Genomic DNA, 25,337 nt, shown 5'->3' on the forward strand with positions numbered 1-25,337 from the left:
CCACAGAGATGAATGATTATGAATATATACACCAACTAGAGCGGTAACCATCTTAATATGCTACAAACTAATGAAAACCCAGGGAAGAATAAAAAGACAGTCATAATAGGGCACTCAACTCTATTTTCCTATTACCCCTTCTCTCACCGTTGCTAACCAATAATCAACTTTGTTTCCTTAACTCTGGACATTTTATATGTGAAATAATATAAGATGTGGGCCTTCAGGAGTGGCTTCTTTCTCGTCGCAGATTTTTTAGGATTCATCCATATAGTACCAGGTTGTTGGTACTTCTCTTTCTTTCCAAATAATATTCTATCAGATAGGTGTACAATAGTTTATTTATTCAATCATCACATGATGGATATTTGGGTTGTTTCTGGTTTTGGCTTTTATGGATAATACTGCTGTGAACATTCATATGTTTTTAATGAACTCATGTTTTCTTTTTTTTCTTTTCAGGTCTACATACTGGTTTCTCTTGCCAGATATGAAAGAGTTCTATAATGTTGCGCCTCAGAAAACAATACTCCAAAGTGAATACCTTGAAAAGCAAAGTTTCTCTCAGTTCCTCCTTTCTGTCTCTTCTTCCCTCTCTTCTAATGCCAAGACAAGCCATAGAAACTAGAATTCCTCTTCCCTAAAGTAGTTCATAAACTTTAATATTACTCTAATTTTCCCTCACCTTTTTTTCTTGGAACTGGCCATAAATGACTAACATACCTTGTTTGATAGTGGATCATAAAATCTCCATTTAGACTTAGCAAGGCCCTAAAAAACTCAGTGAGTTTGTCTTGTCTCTAAATAAACTATTTAAAAGGGCCTGTGGATATGGCTCATTAATTGAGCATCCCTGTATTCAATCCCAGTACCAATAAATAAAACAATACAGAAAACCCCCATTTAGATGGTGTCCAGTAGGAGGGCCATCCTACAGGATGAGGACAAGAAGATTTTGAATGGACTGGCTTTGTGGGTTTCCCACTCATTCTATTAGCATTAGATCATAGCCTTTCTTGTCTACTTATCTTTTTTATGGCTTCCTCCTTTTCATATTAGAAACTAAGCATAAAAATGTGTGATTCACCCTGAGTCTTTGGGTCTTCAAGTTGAAGACTCCCATATCACATAAAATTATGAGCAAATAAATTTGTAATACTTTTCTCTTGTTAATTTGTCCTTTGATGTAGAGGTGTCAGTAATGACTCTTCATGATGAACAGGAAGGAGATTGCCCTCTTTTTCACCCCTATGGCAACATCCAGGTACGTGACCCTACCAATCACTAAATTTTTAATATGTCTATTTATCAAAAAGCGAATGCATTCTTCAAATATTAATTCCTTTTAAGTAGAGAATTCAGTAAAATTGAATGGATGATCACATCATGAACATTTTAATGGATTTAAGTATTATTTTTTAAAAATATTTTTGTAGTTGTAGATGGATACAATATCTTTATTTTATTTATTCATCTTTATGTAGTGCTGAGGATCGAACCCAGGGCTTCACACATGCTAGGCAAGCACTCTACCACTGAGCTACAAACCCAGCCCTATTTTCATGTTTTTATTAGTGCATTATAGTTATACACAATAGTGGGGTTCATTTAACATATTTTTAAATGCATATAGCATAATTTGCTCCACTTAAATCCCTAGTACTTTGCCTCCTGCTTCCTCCTGCTCCCCTTTCTTTTCTCTATTGGTCTTTCTTCTATAATTGTTACCTTTTAAATTGATGAATTACAGTGCTATATAAATGTGAAAATCACATGTTTATATAGCATAATTTGGTCAAATTCATTCCCCAGTTCTTCCCCTTTCCCTCCCCTTCTGCCTTCCCCTCAACCCCCGACATCTGGATTGTTCCCTTTAAAAGCATGTAGTGGCCTTCCTTTGTCTCTTCTGATTAATTTTTGCTTGAAATTTGCTTGGTCACATATGAGAATAGCTACTCCTGCTTGTTTATGAACTCCATTTGCATGTAACATCTTTTTCCATCCTTTTACTTTTAGCCTGAGGATGTCTTTTCCTATGAGTTTCTTGAAAACAGTATATGGTTGATCCTTGTTTTTTAATTTATCATGGACAGTCTTTTAATTGGAGAGTTGAGACAATTTATATTCAGAACTACTCTGGAGAGATGTTTAAAATTATTTCCATTCATTAGGGTTTGGGCCATACATTTAATTTGTTCTTAATTTTCTTTTACCTAATTGCTCTTCTGAAGAGCTTCATCCATTTGAGAGCACTTGGGTTTGCTTTTGTGTTCTGTCTGTAAAATTTGAGTGTTTTCTACAGTACCAATGTAATGGCCATGAATTCTTTTGTTTATCCTTATGGTGGAAAGTTTTCATTTCTTCTTCAATTCTGAACAACATCTTTGCTGAATATAGCAATCTTGACCAGCAATCGCTTTCTTTCAGAGCTTGGATTATCTCACCCAAGTCTTCATGGATTTTAGAGTCTGAGTTGAGAAATCAGAAGTAAGCCTTATTGTTTTACCTCTAAATGTGACCTGATGTTTTTTTCTTGTGGTTTTAAAATTTTATCCCTATTCTCTATGTCAGTTATTTTGATTTGATGTGTGTTTTGGAGAGGATTTTTTTTTTTTTTTGGTTTTGTTTGGTTTTGTTTATCTTCTCTGTTTGGGGTTCTACATGCTCCTGTATGTGGATGGCCATCTCATTCCTTAGGCTTGGAAAATTTTCTATTATTAGCCTGTATCACTATTCCCTCTTCTATCCCAATGGTTTTTACCTTTGGCCTCTTAATGTTGTCTAGAGTTCTTGTATATTCTAATCATGGTCTTTATTCTTCTACTGAGTGTTCAGATTCTTATACCCTGTTTCTGGAGCCTGAAGTTCTGTCTTCTATGTAATCTCATCTCTTGGTGATACTTTCAAGTGAATTTTTTTATCTGATTCATCATGTAATTTCTAGGAGTTGATTGGTTTTAGAATGTTAATCTCTTTATTGAAATGGTCTTTCACCTCTTGTATTTGGTCTCCTGATTCATTTCTTAAAATATATTTTAGATATTCATTAATAATCTTAATAACTTTCATAATCTCTCTATGGAATTTAATTCTCTTTCATGTCTGTGTGTTCCTTTGTTTGGGGATTATAAATTTGGGGAGGAAACTTGTTTACCTGTTTCCTCATGTTATTAGAGGTCTTGGACTTGCATATCTGTTAAGATGGATTTCTTTTCCTCCTCTGTGAGGATGCCCTTTGGTGTATAGTTATCTTTTTTGTAATAAGTCCTATGTTGTGGATATCTCTTAGTCCCAACACATAGCCTCAATGTAATCCAAGTGTTAGTTTCAAATGCCAATGCCATTTAGTTTGCTACCGCAGAACTGCTAGTTTAATTCATTCTTGGAGGACTACTGCAACACTATGGATTCACCTTATCTATTGTTCTGGAATCTTTCTTTGATTTTGCTGTAGGAGTAAATGTCCAAGACCCCCTTATTTCCATTCCTATTTGGGGCCTGGTCATTGGTTTAGGAGTTTTGTCTCCCCTAGTGTATGTGTTAAAGTATTGTTGAAGTTTCGTCATGGATGGTTTGTGTGTGGAGCAAGGTGTGCTGTCATTTGGCTGAGTTGTGGAGTACTGATCATTATACAGAATTACGATAACTGATCTGTGCCTACTATGACATCAACAACACCAATTACTACTAAAAGAGAAATAACAGGGTCAGCATTTAACAACAGCAACATCAACACATCATGAATTATATCTAGCATGAAAACAAAGACCAGGTATTAACTACTCCCTCCATTGAACTAATAACCACAATACCATGAATGGTAGAGGCAGGAATTATAGAAATGAAATAGTTATAAAAGATAGCAAAATTACAGTTTATTAAGAGAAAAGAAAATGGAATATGAAAGCAAAAGTTTAAAGTATTAAAAAAGTAAACAGAGGAAAAGCAAGAAGGAGGTAGCAAGTGATGGCTATATATATATATAAAAAAAAAGAGGGAGTAAAAAAATAACTAAATATGGGCTGGGGTTGTGGCTCAGTGGTGAAGCACTTGCCTGGTATGTATGAGGCACTAGGTTCAATTTTCAGCACCACATAAAAATAAATAAATGAAATAAACATATTGTGTTCATCTACAACTTGAAAAAAAAATTTTAAAAAGAAGCAACTAAACAAATAAAATGAGAATGAGAGAAATTGGCTATTGGAGGGGAAGAAAGGAGAGAAGGAATGATAAGACAAACAAAAATAAAATAAAAAGTCAAACCCAAACAAACAAAAACCTCTAACCCTCTAAAGTCAAAATAAGATGAAATAACAAATGGGTAAAAAAAAATGATAAAAATGAAGAGATGAAAAGTACACATATACATATATATGTATCCACAAACAAATCAGCACAGCAAGAATGCGTGTGTGTGCATGTGCATACACACACAATACAGAAAAAAAGGGAAAAAAATCTTAGCGAAAAATAAAGGCACTGTTCTCCACTGAGGTAGTCAAAACTGTTGAGAAGAATGGATGTTCACTACCTTTGCCTACTTCCCTTTGTTCTGTTTTTTCTTGAACTGTGTACAGCTCTTAGACAGAGCAATGGCTGGGTACTGCTAAACCTGTCTTGTTGAGTTGCTCACTAAGCTGCTGATTGGAGTGGCCTCAGCTGAAGTTGGTTGTAAAAGCTCTCAGCTTCCCTCCTCATCAATATAAGGTAGGACAGAATGGGAAGCAGTGAAAATTGGAGTTTTGTCTGATCAAACTAGTTAAAATGCACTCCCAGGGCAGGGCTGATGTAGAGTTCTAAATGTAAAGTCCAACAGCTAGTGTTTAGCCCTGATTGACCTTGTAATTTTGCCAGCAGTATCTGCTCTAGAAAGAAAAGCTTCACCCACTCTATTGCCAAGCAGGTATCCATCTATGTTGGGAAATATCAGGACTTCAGGGGCCTCCTGAGAACTGCACTTGTAGGAGAGAGCAACTAACTCTGCAGGTCTCTCACTTTCCACCACCCACAAATGCGGTCATGGCAGGACCAGGTCCCAAGTAAAATGTGTCCACCTGTGAAGATTCTGGGTTTTCTCTCACTGATCCCACAAGCTGCCAGACCCAAAGGGAAAGAAAGCTACACTCTGCTCTGTATCCCTAGCCTGAGTTCCCTGGACACAATCCTTTTTTTCCCCATCTAAGTCAAATCCTGCCAGGCACACTCTGTACCTCACAGCAGGCACTTGCTGGGACAGTCTGATACCACTTGTTACGATGGGCTCCAGCAGCAGAAAGCTAACATGTGGCCGCTTTGAGATGGTTCCCCACCTCAGCTCCACTGGCCAACAAAGAAATACAGAGTACTTTTCAAACACTAGCTCTACATGCTGCTTCTGGGTCAGTTAACATCACACTGCCTCTCTATTCCATAGGTTCCCCATGCTAATTTTTTTCCATAGCTTTTCTCTCTTTTTGCCTGTATCACCCTTCCCCCTCTTTGGTGAACAGTTTCCCACTGGCACTACTGGCCTGGCTCTTCAAAATACCCAAATTTCTGTTTCTCTGTGATTCTGATATTGAATTCCCTTTCATGCACTTTCCTGGTAAGCAGTGAATCCCAGACACAGAACAACTGAAAAATGTACCTTCCTCTGATATTTCCTCATCCATTAAAGCATTATTTTTCATGGCTACATTTATTTTTTCACTAATCATTCATTCTAAAAATATCTACCCAGCATTCACTATGTGCCAACCACTGATTTTACTGATAAAAATAAAGTAAGGAAGGAACAAAATAGAAAAAAAAATAGTCATTTTTATAATTCTCACTTGATATTTCTTTACATAGTTGTATTGTTAAATATTTCTCAAACAGAATGGCCTATGCTATGGTTGGAATATGGATAGTGTTCTCTAAAGGTCCATGTGTAAAGTCTTAGTCTCCAATAATAGTACTAGGAGGTGCTACGGATCTTGAAGAAATGGAACCTTTTGAGAGGTCGTCTCAAATACAGTCCATCATCATGGTAATAATCATAATTTCAAGAGCTATACGTATTATTATGTTACTAAAAGTAATGAACTCTTTTCTACAATGATTTTAGATTAGGTCCTTATCCTAGATAATGGTGAACCATTGAAAGTTTCTCAGTAGAGGAATTACATAGATTATATTTCAACTCATGTTAGATTATATTTCAACTCATGTTGAAATATAATCTCCATTATGAGATATTCTCATAGTTTAGGAAAATTATTTCAACAATAAAATGGAAAATTAAATTCCTTGAATATAAATAAAATATTCCCTTAACATGTGCTTAATTTAATTGCAGTTGCAGAACTGAATACCTTGATATATTAATAAGGACTTCTATATAATTTCTACAAAACAACAGCCTAAGATCATTACAAAATAGCATTTAATTATGGTATCAGTTTTCTAGGGATGCCATAACAACTATACTATAGACTATTTTAAAGAACAGAAATTCTCACAGATTTGCAGGATAGAAGTCCAAGACTGAAGTGTCAGCAGATCTGATGTCCTCTCAGGCACCTCCTTTCTGCTCGCAGAAGGCAGTCTTCTTGCTTTGCCCTCGTGTGGTCTTTCCTCTGTGCACTGTCATCTCTGGTGCCTCTCCTTCTTATTAGGACATCAGTCACATTGGACTAGTGCCTACCAATGTGCCATACATACCTCCTAATTAAAGGTCCTATCTATAAATACAGTCACATTCTGAGGTATACAGGTAGATAAGACTTTAATATATGAATTTGTTAGGACACAACTTAGACCACACTTACTAATTAATACATGTAGTTCATACACCATTTAGAGGGGTGCACATTTTTCACATTACTTCTCAATAGTGGTAATATAATAGCATTTGGGTGATTAAACACTGATGCTTATTTTTTCCATGACTAGTTAAACATACCTATGAAATAGCTGTCACACAGGAGGAAATAATTTCAGAGAATGACACTGAAAAATCCATAAACACTGAGCATGTTAGTGTCAAATTGAAGCCTTCCCACAGAGGAGAAGTTATTTCCCAAGATGCTTACAGGCAGTTCTTGGTAAAGGTAAAACTTAAGTCCAAGGTAAACATAGTGATCCTCCTTCTGTACATGAGAAAACTGAGATTCAGAATTTAAGACTTCATGGTCATACAGATAAAGAGTTGGCATGGCTGGAATTTGTATCTTGCTCTCCAGAGGTTGCATATATAATTATTTTTACTTTTAGTCATCCTAGATAGTGCTACTAGGGAAATGATGAGAATTTAGTGAAACATAGAATTCAGGAAATCGCTTTTTAATTCACGATTGTAATAGCTTATACCTCTTTTTTACTTAAGTGAAGAGATTTTCAGGCTCCACATCTCATGACCTCTCTACTAGATACACAATGGCATGAACTTGAATTATAATAGAATTCTTCACTTTTCTGTCTCAATTTCTTCACCTAAAAAATTAGAATAATATCACTGCTAGGATTTTAATATGGTCTGTCTCCTGTGAAACTCATGTTGAAATATAATCTCCATTATGAGATATTAAGAAGTATGACCAAGTAAGATCATTAAGGGATGATTAGGGCTCTGTCCTCATGATTGGATTAATAGGTCAATGGGTTATTTGGAGAGTGGGTCTGCTAAAAAAGACTAAATGCACTAAATGCAATTATATGTTACAAATTTTCTGTCCAAAACCAGAAATTAATTTAAATATAGATTTTTACATAAATAACATGTAGATATTTATGCTCCCTTTAATAAAATCTAAAAATCCTCCAGTTCTAATAAGATAGTAGGGTGTTTCCTCTGCAAAATGCAAGCAGTTTGTAGAAGGCAATAATATACATGTAAGTCTCTGGAATGTTTTCTCTATAGATATGAATAAAATTTAACCTAGTACCATAACATCATTTAAAATTATTTGAAAATAATAACTAACAAGTAAAGCTATTTTTCACTGAACTAGTATTAAATATTATCTTGCTCCCTACTATTTCAGAAAAGAAGAGAGTTTGTATGGTCATAATATTAAATATAGTTCTAGTAAAAGCTTTATTCTTTACAAAGTGGAACTATTAAAAATGGATAACAAAAAGCTTCCTTTCTGATAACTAGTTATGAATTCTTGAAAAGACCTTCTGGGAAGCTTAGAAAATTTGCTATTTCCCTCTAGGAAAATCTTTGTACTGAAAAGAATAGAAACCACAAGGAATAAGTGTAATACAGGCTTATTTTTTTTCCAGAATTTAATGTTTTTGTAAAGACATAAAATATAAAATTTATCAAAAAATTTAAAGGTTCATTTGGGGTTAAATACTAGGATTGAAACTCTTCTTGTAATTGATTTAAGGTTAAAAGTAAACATAATATAAAAATACAACTGTTGCAGCTGTACAATATAAAGCCCACCTACAAAAGGTAGGACAAAGGTAGATGTCTGAGAAAATATACACATAATGACCTTAGTAACAAATTTCAAATGGTTTCAGTTCCCAAGGTCTAAAAGAAGGATCATCTTGCGTGCTTAGATTCCACTTCTTCAAGAATCCACTCTATGCCATTCAAAAAACCAGTTAAAGTTTCAGCCTCCATATCCTGGACCTATGAGCAGATAAGAGAGAATGTTGTCAGTGATAAATCGAATCCAAAATCCTGTGATTTTGAGGGATATTTTCTAGAAACTTTAACAAAAAGAACTTAGAATATCTCAATAAATTTTGGGTAAGTTACTCAAGTGATGTCTTATAGAATACTTAGATAAAAATATTTTCTTGTATCTTTTCTCTAAGATGCAAATAAATAAATGAGAGATGATTATAACTAATACCACAGAAATACAACTATATGCCAACATATTGGAAAATCTAAAGAAACAGACAAACTTCTGAACACATAAAATCAACCAAAATTGAACAATGAAGATATAGAAAATCTAAACAGTCTAATAATGAACACTGAGATTAAATCAGTACTGAAAAGTCTTCCAACAAAGGAAAGCCCAGGATCAGATGGCTTTACTCCTAAAGTCGATAAAACTTTTAAGGAAGAACCAACTCTCTTCAAACTATTTCAACAAATTGAAAGGGAATGAATTCTTCTAAACTACAAGACAAGCACTGCCTAATACCAAAACCAGACATGCAGAAAACAATAACAAAAAAGAAAACTGTAGATCAATATCTAATGAAAAAAGATGGAAAATTTCCTGATAAAACATTAGCAAATTGAATTCAATAGCACCTCAAAATGATCTTTCATCATGATCAAGTGGGATTTATCCCAGGAATGCAAAGATGGTTCAAAATATATAAATCAATAAATATATTGCATCATATCAAAAACCCCAAAATCATATGATTATGCAATAGATACACAAAAACATTCAATAAAATTCAACATCCCTTCATGATAAAAACTGAACAAATTAGGTATAGAACAATCATTCCTCAGTATAATAAAAGCTATTCATAACAAACCCACAAACAATATTACACTGAAGTTTCAGCTTTTCCTTTAAATCTGGAACAAAACAAAGATGCCCACTCTTATCAACATAGTACTAGAAGGCTTTTATTCAATAACATAATGAAAGGCTTAGCCAAAGCAATTAGGCAAGAGATAGAAATTTAAATTTTTTTTAAATAAAATCCTTGCAAATACGAAGGGAACAAGTCAATTTATTCCCATTTATTCGATTTATTCCAATTTGTAGATGATATAGTTCTATATATATAGAAAAACCTAAATCCTCCACTATATGATCATTAGAAATGCTGAAAGAATTCCGTAAAATTGAGGGATATAAAATCAACATACAAAAATCAACAGCATTTTTATATACCAATAATGAGATTTCTGAGTAAAGAATCATTAAAGGACTCTCATTTGCAATAGCTAAAAAAAATACAAAGGAATCAATTTAATTAAGGAAGTAAAAGATTTCTACAATGGGTGGAGAACAGGGAACCTTGACTTACTGTTCCTAGGAATATAAATTTAAGAAAACAGCATGTAGGTTCCTCAAAAAATTAAAAATAGAACTACCACATGATCCAGCAATCCCCCTGCAAATATATCCAAAGGAAAGGAAATCTGTATGTCAGAGATATCTGCACCCCATGTTCACTGAAGTACTAGTCTTGACTGCCAACACATTCAGAGTCAACTAATAAATGATAAAGATGTGATATATGCATATAACAGAGTACTATTCTACCATAAAAAATGAAATCTTGTCCTTTGTGACAACATGAACTGAGATCATGTTACACGAAATAAACCAGGCACAGAAAGACAACAACTACATAATCTCACATGTGGAATCTAAAATAGTTTAATCTCATAGTTAAGAATAGACCTAGAAGCTGGGTATAGTATGGGCAGGGAGGAATGGGGAAAGATTTAGCAATTGATGCTATGTTACAATTAGATACAAGTAAGAAGTTCCGGCCTGCACACTACAGCATAGTAGGGTGATGACAGATAACAAGAATGTGTTCTACATTTCAAAAAGCTAAAAGAATGGATTTTGAATGTGTTCATTATAAAGAACATTTGAAAAGAATGATATGTTTAACCTGATTTAAACATTATACAATGCATACTGGTGTTAAAACATTACATGGTACCCATTAATGAGTATAATTTTCATGTTAGTATTAGTTTAAAAATATATTTTTTAAATAAAAAGAGTCTGGGAAATAGCTACTCCTCTGACTAGTAGAGCTAAAACTCCCACTATTCTGGAAGTCTTCAACACACATTCCAAAGAGTCTCTGGAGCTCCAGGGAAGATATGAGGGAAAATGGAATAAAATCTGCTAACATTTTCCATGAAAACATTTCCAACTTTATCGTTTCTTTACCTGTTGTCTCATAGGTTTTCATGTCACTTTCATTCAAAGAAAGAATTCCATGATTAAAATAAACTTTGCAAAGTAATAAACTATATGCAGAATCCTGTTTGTTTTGTCTTTTTTTTTTTTCTTTTTTTTTTTTTTTGGCAATGCTGCGATCAAACCCAGGGCTTCATGCATCCCCAACCATACCCAATTACTATCTCTCTGTTTCTGTGACAGGAGAGGCAAGTGGGGAACAATTGGCTAACTGAGATATTAATACAATTCAAACAACTCCCATCAATAAAGCTCTTAAAATTGACTTTAGAATGCTGTTTCATAGAAGAGGATGAATGTGAAAGGATAAAACTTTTATTATTTGGACAAGTGACCCCAAATTTCAAAGGTTTAGTTGCTAGGCCATGGTACTACTGCAAAGTGACAGAAAGAACCTTTAGGAGTTGAGGCCTAGTAGGAGGTCTTCTTATCACTGGGGACGTGCTCTTGGAGGGGATATTGGGATTCCAATGTCTTCCTTTTTCTGTTTCATTCCTGGCCATGAGGTGAATGAGTATCCTCTGCCATGTACTTCCACCATGATCTACTGCCAGGCCACAGGCCCAAAAGCAACATGAACAACTGACCCTGGACTGAAACGTACAAAACTGTGAGAGAGATCTTCTAAGTGATTATCTCAGGTATTTTGTTACAATAACAGAAAACTAATACAAAAATCAAATAGATAATAGAGTGAAAATGATATTTTTGTCACCAAAGAAGTTAGGACCTTACCATCCATGGGTGGTTTAGAAGATTGAGATGCAGCTCATGTGCCAAATAAAAACAGGGCATTCTTTTTACATCTGCTTGAGAAGTACAAGATAAAACCAGCATTGGTCTTCCTGAAGATCCAAAAGCTGGATCTGTCATTGCCATGATTCGAGAAAATTCATCTTGCCATTCATGTCCTAAGAAATGTAAATCAAAACCTTTAATTTATATAACCTCTAATGATTTTTAAAATCATAAAATTAAATTTAAAATGAACCAAGTAAGGGAAAAAACTTTACCAAGCTCCAGACATAACAAAATGTCTCTTTCTGGGCTTTATTGCTTTGTCATAAAATTAGATTAAGGAATCTTTCAAGGATAGGAATTTAGGTTAAGCCAGAGGAGGGAAAAATCACAATACTGTTTGGAAGTATCTAGAGTTTAAATGTAAATATCTTTTATATAGATATTTTCCCTCACAAATTCTGTAGCTGTCACTATCCTTTCTCTTCCAAAAGTCTTTTTTTTATATTTATTTTTTAGTTGTAGGTGGACACAATATCTTTATTTCATTTTTATGTGGTGCTGAGGATCGAACCCAGTGCCTCATGTGTGCTAGATGAGTACTCTGCCACAGAGCCACAACCTCAGCCCTCAAAAGTCTTAATTTCAAAATTTTAGCGTATATTTGGTCCAATATTTTAATTCAAATTGATTATCATTTATTGGAGTGTTTACATTTTAGGTTAAGATACTTAGAATTAAGCATCTTAATTCTCAAATGACCCTATGACCCTTGCATAACCCTTTTCCCTTGAGTGGTGGAGAAGCATGCAAATATGATGAGATATTGCTAAGCTTTAGGACACGGTTGACTTTAGCAAAGGAGAGGCTGAGCTAATTAGTAAGTCTTTATGAGGGGTTCTTCCCAGTGAGACAGGATGAAGAGAGATTCTGGATTTGAAGATGGGAGGGAATACAGGGCAAGGAATGTAGGTGGCCTCTAGAAGATGAGAGCAGCCTCAGTGCCAGCCAGCCAGAAAACAAGGACTCCAGTTCTTTCACAATGAGCACCTGAACTTAGCCATTAACTCAAGTGACCTTGGGAGTGGATTCTTCCCAAGAGCCTCAAGACAAGGATGTAGTCCATCTGTACTCTAACTTCAGTCCATGAGACCATAAGCAGAAAACCTACTCCTACCTTGCCTAGACTTCTGTTATACAGAACTGTGAGCTACTAGGTGTTGTTTGAAGTAGTTTGTTATATATAACTGAAAATGAATAAAAGATGTAATGTAACTATCAATATGGTACATTTAAATCTAGCATTTCCTTCTTGGATTTGACTCTCCCATCAGTTCTCTGTTCATTTTTCCCTTTTTGCCTGTCTTCTTTTGTGGTTGAGTTTTGTTTGTTTGTTTTTTAAAGATTTCACTATTGGTTACTTAGTTATAACTCTGTTAAACTTTCATGGGGCTGGAGTTGTGGCTCAGCAGTAAAGTGCTTGCCTTGCATGTGTGAGGCACTGGGTTCAATTGTCAGCACCACATAAAAATAAATAAACAAAATAAAGATATTGTATCCATCTACAATAGAAAAAATTAAAAAAAAAACTTTCAGTAGTTGATCAAGGATCTATAGTCATTTTCTGTTGTTGATAAGGTATTGGGGATTGAACCTAGGGCCTCACACATGCTAGGCAAGTAGTACTCTACCACTTAGCCACATCCCCAGCCATACAATAAACATTTTTAAATTGTAATAATTTACCTTTAAGTAATACAATATGATTATACATACAGAAGAAACACCCAATAATATACTTCAATTTTGCTTATGTTCTATTATCTTATACTTTAAAATAGCATATATCCATAATCCAATATTTTTCCTTTAAATAATTATGAAAAATTAAATCAGAAAAAATATCAGATATGCAACTGTATTGTTTCTACTTATAGATGCAAATTTTTATCTGGTGTCATGTTCTTTGGTCTTCAGAGGTTCCTTTAAGATTTTTTATAATGCAGATCTGTTGGCGATGAATTTTCTCAGTGCTTGGCTTCAATGTGTCCCCCAAAATTCATGTGTTGGAAATTTAATCTCCAGTGCAAGTGTCTTGGGAGGTAGAGACTTTGGTGGCAGGGATATTCAGAGTTCTGCCCTACTGAATGAGTTAATGTCAGCATAACAAGGGTTTATGGGAGAGGGTTCTCTTTGTTTTGTTTTTCTGCTATATGAGTACATCGTATTTGTTCCACTTTCCCTTCCACTCTCCATATCATGAAATACAGCAAGAAGGTCCTCGCCAGACTTCAGAGGCTAGTGCCTTGATGTTGAATTTCTCAGCTTCCAGAACTCTACAAAATGTGTTTTGTCCTTTATAAATTTGACAGTATGTGGTATTCTTTCATAGCAACACAAAGGAACTAAAACATTCAACTTCTTTTCTGAAAAAGCCTCTATTTGCTCCATTTCTGAACAAATAATTTTGCTAAATATTGGATATTTTTTTCTCTGTTGCATTCTTGTCTTGCAGTAATTCTGTCAGGAAGTTTGCTGTCATTGTTACCTCCAGTCTTTTATATGTATATTTACTTTTTTTCTTGACTGCCTTCAAGATATTGTATTTATTTATGGTTTTCATCAGTTTGATTAATATGTAATTCTCTTTGTACTTATCTGGCTCAGAGTTCTCTGAGCATCTTTAATCTGTGTTTTTTTTGTCTTTTAGTTCTTTTGAAATAATTTTGGTCATTATTCAAAATTTTATTTTTTTCCTATTTTTTCTCCTTTTACATTTTGAGGCTCCAATTGCACAAAAGTTAGACTAGAGTTGGCATACTACATTCTGCAGATCTGTTTTGGCAAATAAATTTGGATTGGAAAATAGCCATATCTATCCATTTAAATGTTGTCTATAACTGCTTTCACACTAAAACAGCAAACTTGAGTGAGAAAAATTATATAACTCATATGCCTAAAACATAAAACATCTAATATTAAATCTAAAATTCTTAAGACAAAAAAAAATCAAAGCAGGATTTTTTGAAAGGCATTTTTAATTTGTTCTTTTTAAATATACTTGACAATAGAGTGTATGTTGACCTATTATACATATACGGAGTATCCCTTATTCTAATTAGGACCCAATTCTTGTTTGTATATGATGTGGAGTTTCACTGATCATGTATTCATATATGAACACAAGAAAGTTATGTCCAATTCATTTTACTGTCTTTCCTATTCCCATCACCTCTCCCTTCCCAACTACCTATTCTTTTAAGAAAAAGTTTGCTGATGCCTAAGTTAGATCACTAGATAGGTTTTCCCAGCTCTCAGATGCTTCTGTTTCTTACTTTATTTTTATTTTTTCACTTTGTGTTTTAACTTGAATTCTCAGTGACCTATCTTCAGGTTCACTATTTCTTTCCTTTGTTGATAAACCCACTAAAAGAATTGTTCACTTGTTTACTATATTTTTATCTCTACCATTCTTATTTTACTTTTACAAAATAACTTCCTTTTTTCTGCTGAAAATTCTCATCTGTTCACACATATTGTTCAACTTTTCCTTTATATCTTTTAACACATTAATCATAATTATTTTAATGTCCCTTTCTGAGAGTGCCAGCATACAGTCCATCTCTGGGTCTGACTCAACTGGCTGCTGTATCTATTGATAATTTGACATTTATTTATTTATTTATTCATTATTTTTTAATCTTTTGAGAAGGAATATTGGTAGTTGGCCAGGCTTGTCTTGAAATCCTGAGCTCAAGTGATCCTACCACCTCAGCCTCCTGTGTAGCTAAAACTACAGGTACATGTCACCGCATCCTGCTTTGATTTTTTGTTTGTTTTTGTCTTAGGAGTTTTAGATTTAATATTAGATGTTTTATGTAGAAGAGCAGTAGACTGCAGTAAAGAGGATTTACTCCCAGAAACATGTTTGCTCCTTCTACTCCTTCTTCTCCCTCTCCCTCTCCTCCTTCCTGTCCCCACATCTTCCTCCTCCTCCTTCTGGTAAGCAGTGATTTGGGTCAAACCAGTCAGTCATTACAGAGTAGGACTGCTGCTACCTTGTTCTTAGTGCAAGAACTGGAATGTGAGTTTCTCTTTTCAGAGTTTTTGCTTTCCCCTCAGCTTTTAGATCTTCATACCTATACAACTAAGGAGGAAGGGGAGAAAGCCTCTCCACGCCCTTCCCTCAATCCCTAAAGTAGTTATCATTGTTTGTTACTTGGTAGGGCTACTGAGACTTCTGTTTTCTTGCACCAGCCTCAGTCGTGGGGAGACCCTGTGTACTTGAGCCTCAGTGGCAGAAGCTTTTTTGGTGTTCTGGCATGTCTAGTAAATTCTGCCCTATATTGGTAGAAAAGTCTTCAGTGCAAACTTCCTGTCCTCCCCCAGAATCAGCAAACATAACTTTTATAAATGCAGAATCCTTAATAAAGGGGGGATTCCTATCCCGCCCCTGGGGCAGAGTGCTTTTGCTTCTTCATTTCTCTGCAGCAACAGTTAACCTCTGCCATGAATCAACAAGCAGGGGATTTCTAATCCCATCCTGGTGGCAGAGAGCTTTGTCTTTTATTACAAAGGAATATAGAAAACAGGAGGATATGCCTATCCTTTAATAGCAGCTAATCATCACATGCATGACTGTATCATAAAGGAGGGTAACTCATAGGCCTCCTGCCCCTACCACTAACCTTCATATGAGCATTTAGTGGAGACCACTGGAAAAGAGCTGGTGAGTGCAGATTATCTTTGTATCTTGAAACTTTTTTTTTAAGAGAGAGAGAGAATTTTTTAATATTTATTTTTTAGTTTTCGGTGGACACATCTTTATTTTATTTGTATGTGGTGCTGAGGATCGAACCCAGCGCCCCGCGCATGCCAGGTGAGCGCGCTACCACTTGAGCCACATCCTCAGCCCTCTTGCAACTTTTTAAAATTTATATTTCTACTTGTTTTATAGAATAATATAAGTATCAGACTGGAAAACTAGATAAAAGTAGGGTGTCTGTTTCAGTTCTCAATTTTATCTCTAGCACTAAATATAGCATTTGACCTCAACAACTGTTTCTGAATAAATGAATGTATCATATATTTGTTTCAAAGTTTTCCTTTTATAGACATCCAAGTAAAAACAAAAATAATTTATATTATGAATAATTTCTCTAGATTTTCAAAGTATAATAGCTTCCATGCCTAATGGATTATAGGAGAAATAAATTCAGTAGAAATTCAAAACAATGTATTAAAGAACTTATACATATAATAGTGTTCACTACATATAAACAATATACAACAAATATTTATTATATATTTACATTCTTGTTCACAAAGGATTTGGGAAAAATTATAATACTGGCTCATGGCCCAATGATGTCATAGCTTCACAACTAAATAGCATTGTAAATGGCAATTTTTCAGAATACATGGAGAATGTCATCAACTCACCAACATAATTAATTAATCTACTTAATTAACACATTATTCCCATACCTCCACTATTGAGGTAAAAACAAAAGTAAAATTTTTCATAGTCATTTATATAAATTGTTTAAATAAGTCAGACACAGAAAAAACATCAATAATCAAAATGCAGAAGCATACAACCAAAAACATTATATAACTATAGTATCAAATTTTGACATGCATAAGAATTTCCCAGGTGCTTATAAAAAATAGGTGTCCAGGGCATACTCCAAGTCTATGAATAGCAATCTATCAGCTGTATAAAAATTGGGTAACTGTATGTTTCACAAGTTCTCCAGGTGATCCTAATATATAAAGAGGCTCGTGAATCCAATATTAATAGTAACACTCATAAAAGCCGAAGTAAAATTGACAGTCATATTCCCAAGATGCTACAGTAAATACTAAAAAAGCATTTTCTTATTTGTTTTATACAGAATAATACAGTAGTATTTTTTAAAAGAATATAAGAGAATGCTTACTTTTATGGGCTTCAGCATTTGCAACATAGATGAACCCATCTACAACTTCACACACTTTCTGGATCTGTGGAATTACAACGTACCGGTTTCCCTGTTGGTCATCTCCATCACTCTGTAAGTTGAACATCTTGTTGACTGCACTTGTATGTTCTTCCCTTGCTCTGTCTCTTTCCTTTCTATAAGAAAAATGTAAATAAATATACATCATATTATGACACTAAACAGGTTCCATCTCCCACAAATGTTCCAATCCTAATGTTTCAAGTGGGCCACCAAGTAGTCAACCTTACCTGGTAGTTGAATACAATATCAGGATGTTGAATTTATGTTGGTTGCTCAACTGAAAACTGACTCCTGATCCAATACCTAAAGTATAAAATTACAGTCATCAAAATAAATCATTAATAAAGACAGCAAAATATAAAACTGAAAAAAATACCCAGTGAAAGCAAGAAGAGCAAAAAAAAACTTCTGACAAGTTATGTATAGCTTTGGAATAAAATGCAATGTTTTGTTGAAGAAGATGCTGTATGCAACTTTTATTCACATGGCAATAAAAATACAGAGAATGAAGAACTGCTAGGTTCTTCATGTCATTTTTCACTAACTGCAGATATACTGATATTTTGAGTTAGACTGAGCTTAGAATCCTGAATTTGCTACTTAGAGCTATGTACTTGAGCAGTTCCATTTTGATAAAAAATGGTAATAATATATTTTTCAAAGTTATTATGGGGCTTAACTGAGATCCTATATGTAAAACTCCCAGTACAGTGACTGAGAATAATAGGTGCTGAATTTTATTTTTTTAGATTGTATATATGAGTCATTTGACACTGTTATTTGTCGCTCTTTGTTAACCTTTTTTCATCCTTTGGCTGGATTAACACTCAGTGGTTGATTTTCTTCTTGTTGCCTGGAAAAATAGGTTCTGAGAATTACCTCTTCTTCTTGCTATATTAATGTTCTCTTCTTGCTATGTAAGCATCCTCTTAGATCTGTCTACTTTATCCTCTCTTGCATCCTTTAGTCCAAATTATCATTCTCATCTGAACTTCTGCAATCAATTCTAACCAGTCTCCTATATCCTCTTGTCTTCAACTATCCTTCTGATAGCAGCTGGAGAGATTGCTTAATAATATCTATCTAATTGCAGCTCTTCTTTACAAAGTCATTCACTGCACTTCAGATAGAGAAATAATATCTTAACATAATCTGGCCCCTACTTAGCTCATTAGAGACAATTCCAGGCTTCCATACCTTTAATCTCTGCCATATAATAAATCTGTTTGTTTAAATAAGCTATGCCATGCCATTTCAGGTCACCATTCTAGGCAACACATGTAAACAGTGTCATGACTCTTGGATAATGGGACTGCAACCATCCCAGACCACATGACCCTGGTCCTCTAATCAATTTTGGTGCTCCACCAAGAAATCATGGAAATAAAAAAATCTGCCATGTTTCTGAACTTTGGTTTCATCAGTTTAACTCCTCCAAATTGTCCTTTTAACACATCTAACTTCAGTACAACCTGTCCTAATGCTGTCCTGTACTTATTCACCAATGAAGTAAATTTCTTCTCTGATCTTGTAGAGTTTATGGCATAAGTAGAGTTACATATTTAAGCAATACTTCAGCTTCTGCTAGAGAATGGAATTTCCATTTTATAACTGGCAAATTTTACCATAGCCTCCATCGCTTCTTAAAGTGCTCCCCCCATCCTAATGGACTTACCTGAAACTGACCTGCCCCCAGGTGCTATTTCTCTTGCCATGGAGAAACAAAATTGCTTATTTTCTCACACTTCATAGTAAATAAGGTGGGAATGATGTTTCTTTACTCCCAATACCATATCTAAACCATTACTCACAAACTTTCTTTAAAAACTCCATCCATTTAAGAATCACAGCTGTAGCACCATCTTGTTTTCCTCAACCATGTCATTTATGAAGAAATAGTTCCTTCCCCCAAATATTCACTGAAGATTTCTGCACCTAGATCATAATCTTCCTCTCTATCCCCGCAAACTTCCAAGTTCACATACACTCCATTTGACTCCCAAATCTCAATTTCTAGCTCAGATGTTGCTCTTAATATCTGAGTGCATAAAGTAATCCATTTAGCTATTCATTCACAAAACATATATGGAGAGCCTACTATATAGCCTGGCACCACAGATACACTTAAGAACAAAGATGGCAAGATTCCTGGCCTCATGCAGCTTCTACTCAAATGGATAGCTTATAATAGGCATCTCTTCTTTGATCTTCCACAGAGTTATCAAAGTCAAAAAAATCCAAAGAAGTGCTGTTGTTCTCCCCATACTGATCCCATTCCTAACCCCTACATGTCTGCATCCCTACATCTAATAGGTGCACTCAATAAATGAATATGTAAAGCCTAAGTTAAATTGGTTATTATATATCCTAACTTTCCAAATAATTAAATACTTTTTTCATAGAGAGGAAGATGATGATTTAGCTTTTTTTTTAACATATACAAACATATATCAAAATCCTTTGCAACATATGGTGATTGTCTTATTCTAATAACTTTTTCTTAAAATAAACATGATACCTGCTGTTTAAATATAATATCCTGACAAGATGTAATTTACTTTCATATAATCTTAAATTCTGGATTCAAATTTAAGGAATTAAGAGGAAACTTACTGCTTACAATAACTACACAATTTTTTCAGTCCAGTGTGATCTATAGGAGGGCACCAAGTTACTATATTTCCTTACTACTAAAGAATTAAAATGAGTTAATTTGCCTTTAAGACTACAGTCAAGTTCAAAGCATATGAATTATTATGTACTATAGACATAAAATTACCATCAATCTGCCTGTGAGGCAAACCAGCAGTTGGACTGAGTTCCTCAGAAGACATCAAGCTCAACACCAAAGATGTATCCAGTTCTTCCAAACCTGGTCCAAACATAGCAAATCGTGGTTCATTCTGAATGATTAATGAGTGTAAAAAGGAGGTGACGGCTCCATACATAGGGCGGCTGGATTTTGAGGCTCTTCTGGTATGTGGACAGCACATTTTATAACTGTACAAAATTGTCACAATTAGAAATTAACACAGAAAACATTGAGCCACTTGTTCATTTAAGAACACATGTTATTATCAAGCTGGACATAGGATAGGACCATAAGTATTATACAGTCCCAATCCACTAGGAGGACATTACCATGGCAGGGAAAAACACAAGGTGCTGTGGGAGTGGACGTGGCTCAGACACTGAGGAAGTCCTCCCCAGGAAGTGACTACTTAGTTTCTCATTTTCCATTTAGATTCTTTCATAGAACACTTAGTCTAACATTTATTTGGTCGGAATTTACTACATAGCTCATTGTCCTCAACCTGAGGAAGTTTTATTCCCCCTTTCTGTAATATTTGAAAACATCTAAACATTTCTGTTTGCACAACTGAGGAGAAAGGGGCCACTCTACTCCATCTAGTGAGTAGAGGCCAGGGATGCTGCTAAACATCAGACAATGCACAAGACAGTCCCCTACAACTACTGGTCCAAAATGTCAACAATGCTAAGACTGAAACATAACAATAAGCTAAACAATGACAATAAGCTACCCAGAGAGTATAAGTTTCATGAGAAGCGCTTTTTAAAACAAACTAAGGCCACCAAAATTAACAAATTACTTAGTTACTCCTATTACCAGCCTAAAATGTAATAGTTTGGTAAGAGCTAGCTGTAGAGGGAATGCTTAAACATTCCTTATTAAAAAACGAGCAAACAGTCATGTGAAAGAAACAATTCAGTTTCTTTCAATACATATAAACCTCTAAACGAATAATCAATTTTATCAGATATTAAAACAATTATCCAAAATGAAATAGAACCCAATGTCCTTTGTTATTGTTTGGATCTGAAACATCTCCCAAATGCACATTTGTCAAAGGCCTGGTCACCAGCCTGTGGTGCTACTAGGAGGAAGCACAGTTGGGGGCTCAGTGGAAGAAAGGTAGGTCACTGGGGTGGGGTAACATTGCCTGGGAGGGGTATTAGGAAGCAGACCCTCTTCTGTCTATCTCTTTCCTAGCCACCACATGGTAAGCAGCTTTGTTCTACCAAGCACTCTGAAATCCGAAGTCAAAATAAATCTTTCTTCCTTATAACTACCTCAAGTATTTTGTAACAACAAAAGAAAGCTGGATGACACAACCTTTAAATGAATCAAGTTGCCAAAGACAATTACTAAGCTAACAAAATCATCTCTATTAGTAATGAAACTTATAATTCACACACAAATTTAACTTTGAAGCCTAGTAGCCTCTCCACGCCTTACCACTTTAACTAGTTATTAAGCCACTTAGAACTCCATTTTCTTCATCCGCTTTGTTGAGCAATAACATCCCAGGGTTGTAAGGAACAGAAATAATTGCATAATCACAAATGGCAGTTACTATGATTGTTACTATTCCCTGGGGAAAATATGGTTCCACATCATCAGATAAACTTGATGCTATGGTTGGCTATGGGGGCAAATCAGAGGTATTGCCCAACAAGTTACATAAAAGGTGGCACTTGTTGATATTATATACAATACATTATGTACACTTTCATCAAGTAGCTTGATGAGACATAGTGGCATATGGATTGAAATAAGGAAAGACTAAATAAGTTTAATAAATTTGGGAGAAAAATCCTATTGGGGGCTGGAAAAGTAACTCCTTCGCAGAGTACTTCCCTACGAGGTATGAAGTCCGGGGTTCCATCCTCAGCACTGGGAAAAAAAAGAAAAAGTTCTACAATAGCTCCTGATTCTAGCCCAGGAAAATAATTCTTACCTAAAGCAGAGATACTATAAAATTTATTTTACAACACCTTAACTTTGGGGTTCTCAAGAAGGGAGATTATATTTACATTCAACAACATTATATGACTTTGAGGTAGCATGATAGGGTTCCAATCTGAATAGTTCTTTATAAATGTTAGACAACAATAAAAAAAAAATTGTATACGGGGTAAAAGGGGGAGTTCATAATCCACGTGAATCAAACCGTGTAATATGATGTATTAAGAACTATGTAATGTTATGAACGACCAATAAAAATAAATAAATAAATAAATAAATGTTAGACAAATCACATCACCTCTTTGAACCTCAATTCTACATCCACAACACAAAGACAAAACCCTCGTGTTGTATGAGGACTGAATGAGTAAATATACATAAAGCATCCCCCATAGAATCCAATATACTGCCTTTGTTCAATAATTCTCTCACATTCATGATATTTAAAAATGTAACTACTTTTGGATGACAACAAAATTTTATTTCCCAGAGTCTTGAGGATAATTTTCTTCAATGCCAAAAAACTACTTTCTCATCTCTGGCCATTCCTTTTCTGAATTTGGAAAAGTATTTTTTAACAAAAAGATAAGTGTTCCAAAGATAATGAGAATGTTAAGTGTTTTATTTCTTGCCATTCTATTATGGCTTGAATTTTAATTGTCCCCCAAAGACCCATATGCTAAAGGCTTGGTCACCAGTCTGTGGCACCAATGGGAGATAGGGCCTACGAGGGAAGTCAGGCTACTGGGGCTATGCCCTTGCTGGTAATATTGGGGCCCCAGGCTTTCCTTTCTCTCTTTGCTTTCCAGCTGCCATGAGGTGGGCAGTGTCCTTTGCTATACTTCCACCATGATATACTGTTCAGCCACAGGCCCTAAACCAATAGCGCCAACAGACCAGGGACTAAAACCTCTGAAACTGAAGCAAAATAAACCTTTCCTCCTCCGTTAAGCCATTTAGCTTAGGTATTTCTTATTAAAATACTGGTTAGGCACCCTAGGGAAATGTTAAAGCTGAAAGGTCTATGAAGGAAGTCAATTAACTCAACCTCTAATTTTGACAACAGGACACTTAAGACTCAAAATCCATGCAAAAAATCAATAGCAGGGCCTGAGCTAATGTGGACTCTTTAAAGGTTGAAAACGAATATCTCTTTTTAATTCATAAAACGAGATACTTACACTGCCATGTAATCAAAAGATGCATTGTCAGTGACCTCAGATATAGGCTTTTTTAAGATTTCTACATCTGGAAGAGACTTCCAGTCAACAGAAGACCAAGAAGGAAGATCCCGCAACAGAAAGTATCTCCACAGAATTGGATCTCGTACAGTTTCGTTCCAATAATGATTTGTACTTCCCAGCTGACACAGATCATGGGGTGAAAGAAACGACAAAATATATAGCTGGACATCAATCTGCAACAGAAGAAAGCAGCAGCTCAGAAAAAGGAATAAATAATTTATCTTGGAAAATTATTGTTGATGATAAGTTGAACAATTAACAAAGAATTATACTGAACTACTAGAGGTCAATTGAACTAGTCAGCATTTTTAATAGTTAAATATATATACCTTCTGCAGAAATTTTCCTGCCATCAGGAGGAAAAAAACTGAACATTTTAATTTCTGACACACTGAAACATTCCTGAAAAACCAACTACTGTCCTGCTATTTTTCAAGCAAAATAATTATAAGCTCCGCAATTTCTTCTCATGGCTATTTTGATATAGCATTTATTTAAGTTAATTAGCTAAGGAAATAACTTATTCTTCAAAATAAAACCTTTATTAAGTGAACAAATTTATGATCTTACCATTAGATCAAATTAAAGAATGGAAATTTGTTATCTGATTTCCTATCTATAATTTATTAAACTCTTTCAAAGAACACTGAAAGGAGGAGAACCTTAGAGGCATTCTGATCCTGCAGTTTTCAATTTGGGATGAACAACAGAGCAAGATGTCAATAATCCAAATGATACACAGAATTGAAATTTTCAGGGATTTCTGTTCTCTCCACTTTTCTATCTACCTACAAAGTTTAACACTAGATAACTAGTATAATCTTTGTGGCCTGTTGTAACTTGAGGCACTTACTTTCAACCAAGTGGCAGCTTTGATCCTAACACACAATTAGGTAACAGCAACGTCCTGGGAGGGTGTTTAATACTCTGAGCCTGAGATAAAAGCTGCTGAGAACCTAAACGCTGGAAGAATTTCGCAAACTGACCCTGGGTCGGAAAGTCCTGTTTCTCACGCGGATGTGCAGGCTGTCCTGGGACCCAGTGCTGCCTCAGGGACAGACCAGAGAGCAGCGCTCTAGCTGGTCAGCAGGACAGCCACAAGGTGTCCCGTGACCTTCGCTAGCTGGGGAGGACCAGGGTCAACACCAAGGCCGTTCCTGTCAACTGCTACTGCCCGGCTACACAGCCTGAAATGGCAGCAGGAGCGGGGACCGCGGAGGCCCGCAGTGTGAGGCCCGGGCGGCCTCGGCGGCCCTGGCTCACCGGCAGCTGCGTCAAGGTGCTGGTGTCCTCGTCCGCCTCCTCTCGGGAGGCCGTCCGCACGGTCCTCTCCTTGCCCACCGACTGCCAGAACGTCCTCCAGCCGCTGAGGATGGCCGCCTCCAGGCGGCCCCAGTCGCTCGGGGGCGGCGGCGAGGAGCTGGTTCCGCTGCGCGGCTCGCTCCCTGCCATGACCCCGCGCCACGTAACGCGCCGGGGCGTGCGCTGGCGCTGGGACCCGCTCCGCGTCGCGCCGCGGGACCCGGCAGAGACGTGGGCCCAGCTCGGCTCGCAGTGCCCTCCAGCAACCGCTTCCGGGTTCGCTTAGCTGCTGGCCTCTGCCGCAGACCCGCTGGCCGCACCCTGAGCCATGAAAACCTCTGGCTCCTTAACGACTTCCTGACTTTAAGGTGTTCCC

The 25,337-nt window shown here is 35.8% G+C and overlaps 1 protein-coding gene across 1 annotated transcript; it reads right to left on the reverse strand.

Annotated features, from left to right (window-relative positions):
* Positions 1 to 6,447: 6,447 nt before the first annotated feature.
* On the reverse strand, positions 6,448 to 25,186 carry Fbxo4 (F-box protein 4). The gene is made up of 7 exons (XM_026415484.2): positions 24,923 to 25,186; positions 23,597 to 23,832; positions 20,427 to 20,647; positions 17,875 to 17,950; positions 17,585 to 17,760; positions 11,640 to 11,815; positions 6,448 to 8,611 (listed from the first exon to the last, which is right to left on the reverse strand). The coding sequence occupies exons 1-7, from the start codon at positions 25,109 to 25,111 to the stop codon at positions 8,522 to 8,524; spliced, it is 1,164 nt and encodes a 387-aa protein (XP_026271269.1). The 5' UTR covers positions 25,112 to 25,186; the 3' UTR covers positions 6,448 to 8,521.
* Positions 25,187 to 25,337: the final 151 nt, after the last annotated feature.

This window comes from Urocitellus parryii, chromosome 1, assembly GCF_045843805.1.
Source record: "Urocitellus parryii isolate mUroPar1 chromosome 1, mUroPar1.hap1, whole genome shotgun sequence".
In the NCBI taxonomy this organism is placed as follows: domain Eukaryota; kingdom Metazoa; phylum Chordata; class Mammalia; order Rodentia; family Sciuridae; genus Urocitellus; species Urocitellus parryii.

What these genes read in the sequence shown, in the direction of transcription:
- Fbxo4 (XM_026415484.2), bottom strand. Translation starts at nt 25,111, where the DNA reads ATGGCAGGGAGCGAGCCGCGCAGCGGAACCAGCTCCTCGCCGCCGCCC. An exon ending in GCACCTTGACGCAGCTGCCG is followed by an intron (nt 23,833 to 24,922) that starts GTGAGCCAGGGC and finishes CTTCTGTTGCAG; the next exon opens with ATTGATGTCCAGCTATATAT. An exon ending in TCTTTTGATTACATGGCAGT is followed by an intron (nt 20,648 to 23,596) that starts GTAAGTATCTCG and finishes AATTTTGTACAG; the next exon opens with TTATAAAATGTGCTGTCCAC.